The sequence below is a fragment of the Sinocyclocheilus anshuiensis genome, unplaced genomic scaffold (assembly GCF_001515605.1).
Source record: "Sinocyclocheilus anshuiensis isolate Anshui unplaced genomic scaffold, SAMN03320099.WGS_v1.1 scaffold1705, whole genome shotgun sequence".
Classification (NCBI taxonomy): domain Eukaryota; kingdom Metazoa; phylum Chordata; class Actinopteri; order Cypriniformes; family Cyprinidae; genus Sinocyclocheilus; species Sinocyclocheilus anshuiensis.
The window spans coordinates 95376-95964 of NW_015540987.1; the positions used below are offsets into that span (position 1 = coordinate 95376).

Consider the following 589-nt stretch of genomic DNA (forward strand, 5'->3'; position numbering starts at 1 on the left):
TGTTCCCTGGCTGAGACTGTCTATCCTCAGACTCTGACATGGCAGCGCTGAAGGAAACTGTGACAGTCGCAATCATCATCAACCAACAAATATTCTCCTGCAGGTTATGCGCGCACATACAAACTGACACACTCAGCAAGCTTACGCACAAACTTGTGATTAAGCAGGCTCCTCAGTTTTGACATAACATACACTTTGCCTAAATTGGCCACTGTAGCCTCATAGGAGAATTTCAGTGAGTTGTGTGGTTTGTTTGTGTGTGTGTGTGTTTGTGTGTGTGTGTTGTGTGGGTGGGCTTCCTCCTCAATCAGTCCGGTCATTTTCATTCACACGGCCACACCCACTCTCACGGGTCACCGGGGCGGGGTCAGGGTCAGCGGGGTCACGGCAGTCTGGCGGTGCGAGCGGCCTTCATCCACGCTCTGGGTGATCTGGTTCAGAGCGTCGGTGTGCTCATCGCTGCGTACATCGTCAGGTTTAAGGTACGACCTGCTGACCTCATTCTGTCTGTGTCACATGTCTGAACTGAGTTTATGATGATAATAACACTGCGCTGTGTGTGTGTGTGTGTGTGTGTGTGTGTGTGTGT

The 589-nt window shown here is 50.9% G+C and overlaps 1 protein-coding gene across 1 annotated transcript in view; it reads left to right on the forward strand.

The window, feature by feature from the left end:
* slc30a4 (solute carrier family 30 member 4) overlaps positions 1-589 on the forward strand; it is a 5894-nt gene that overhangs the window by 3604 nt on the left and 1701 nt on the right. The window contains exon 5 of the mRNA XM_016488369.1: positions 290-482. Coding sequence (XP_016343855.1) covers positions 290-482 — 193 coding nt within the window. The remainder of the gene's footprint in view (positions 1-289; positions 483-589) is intronic.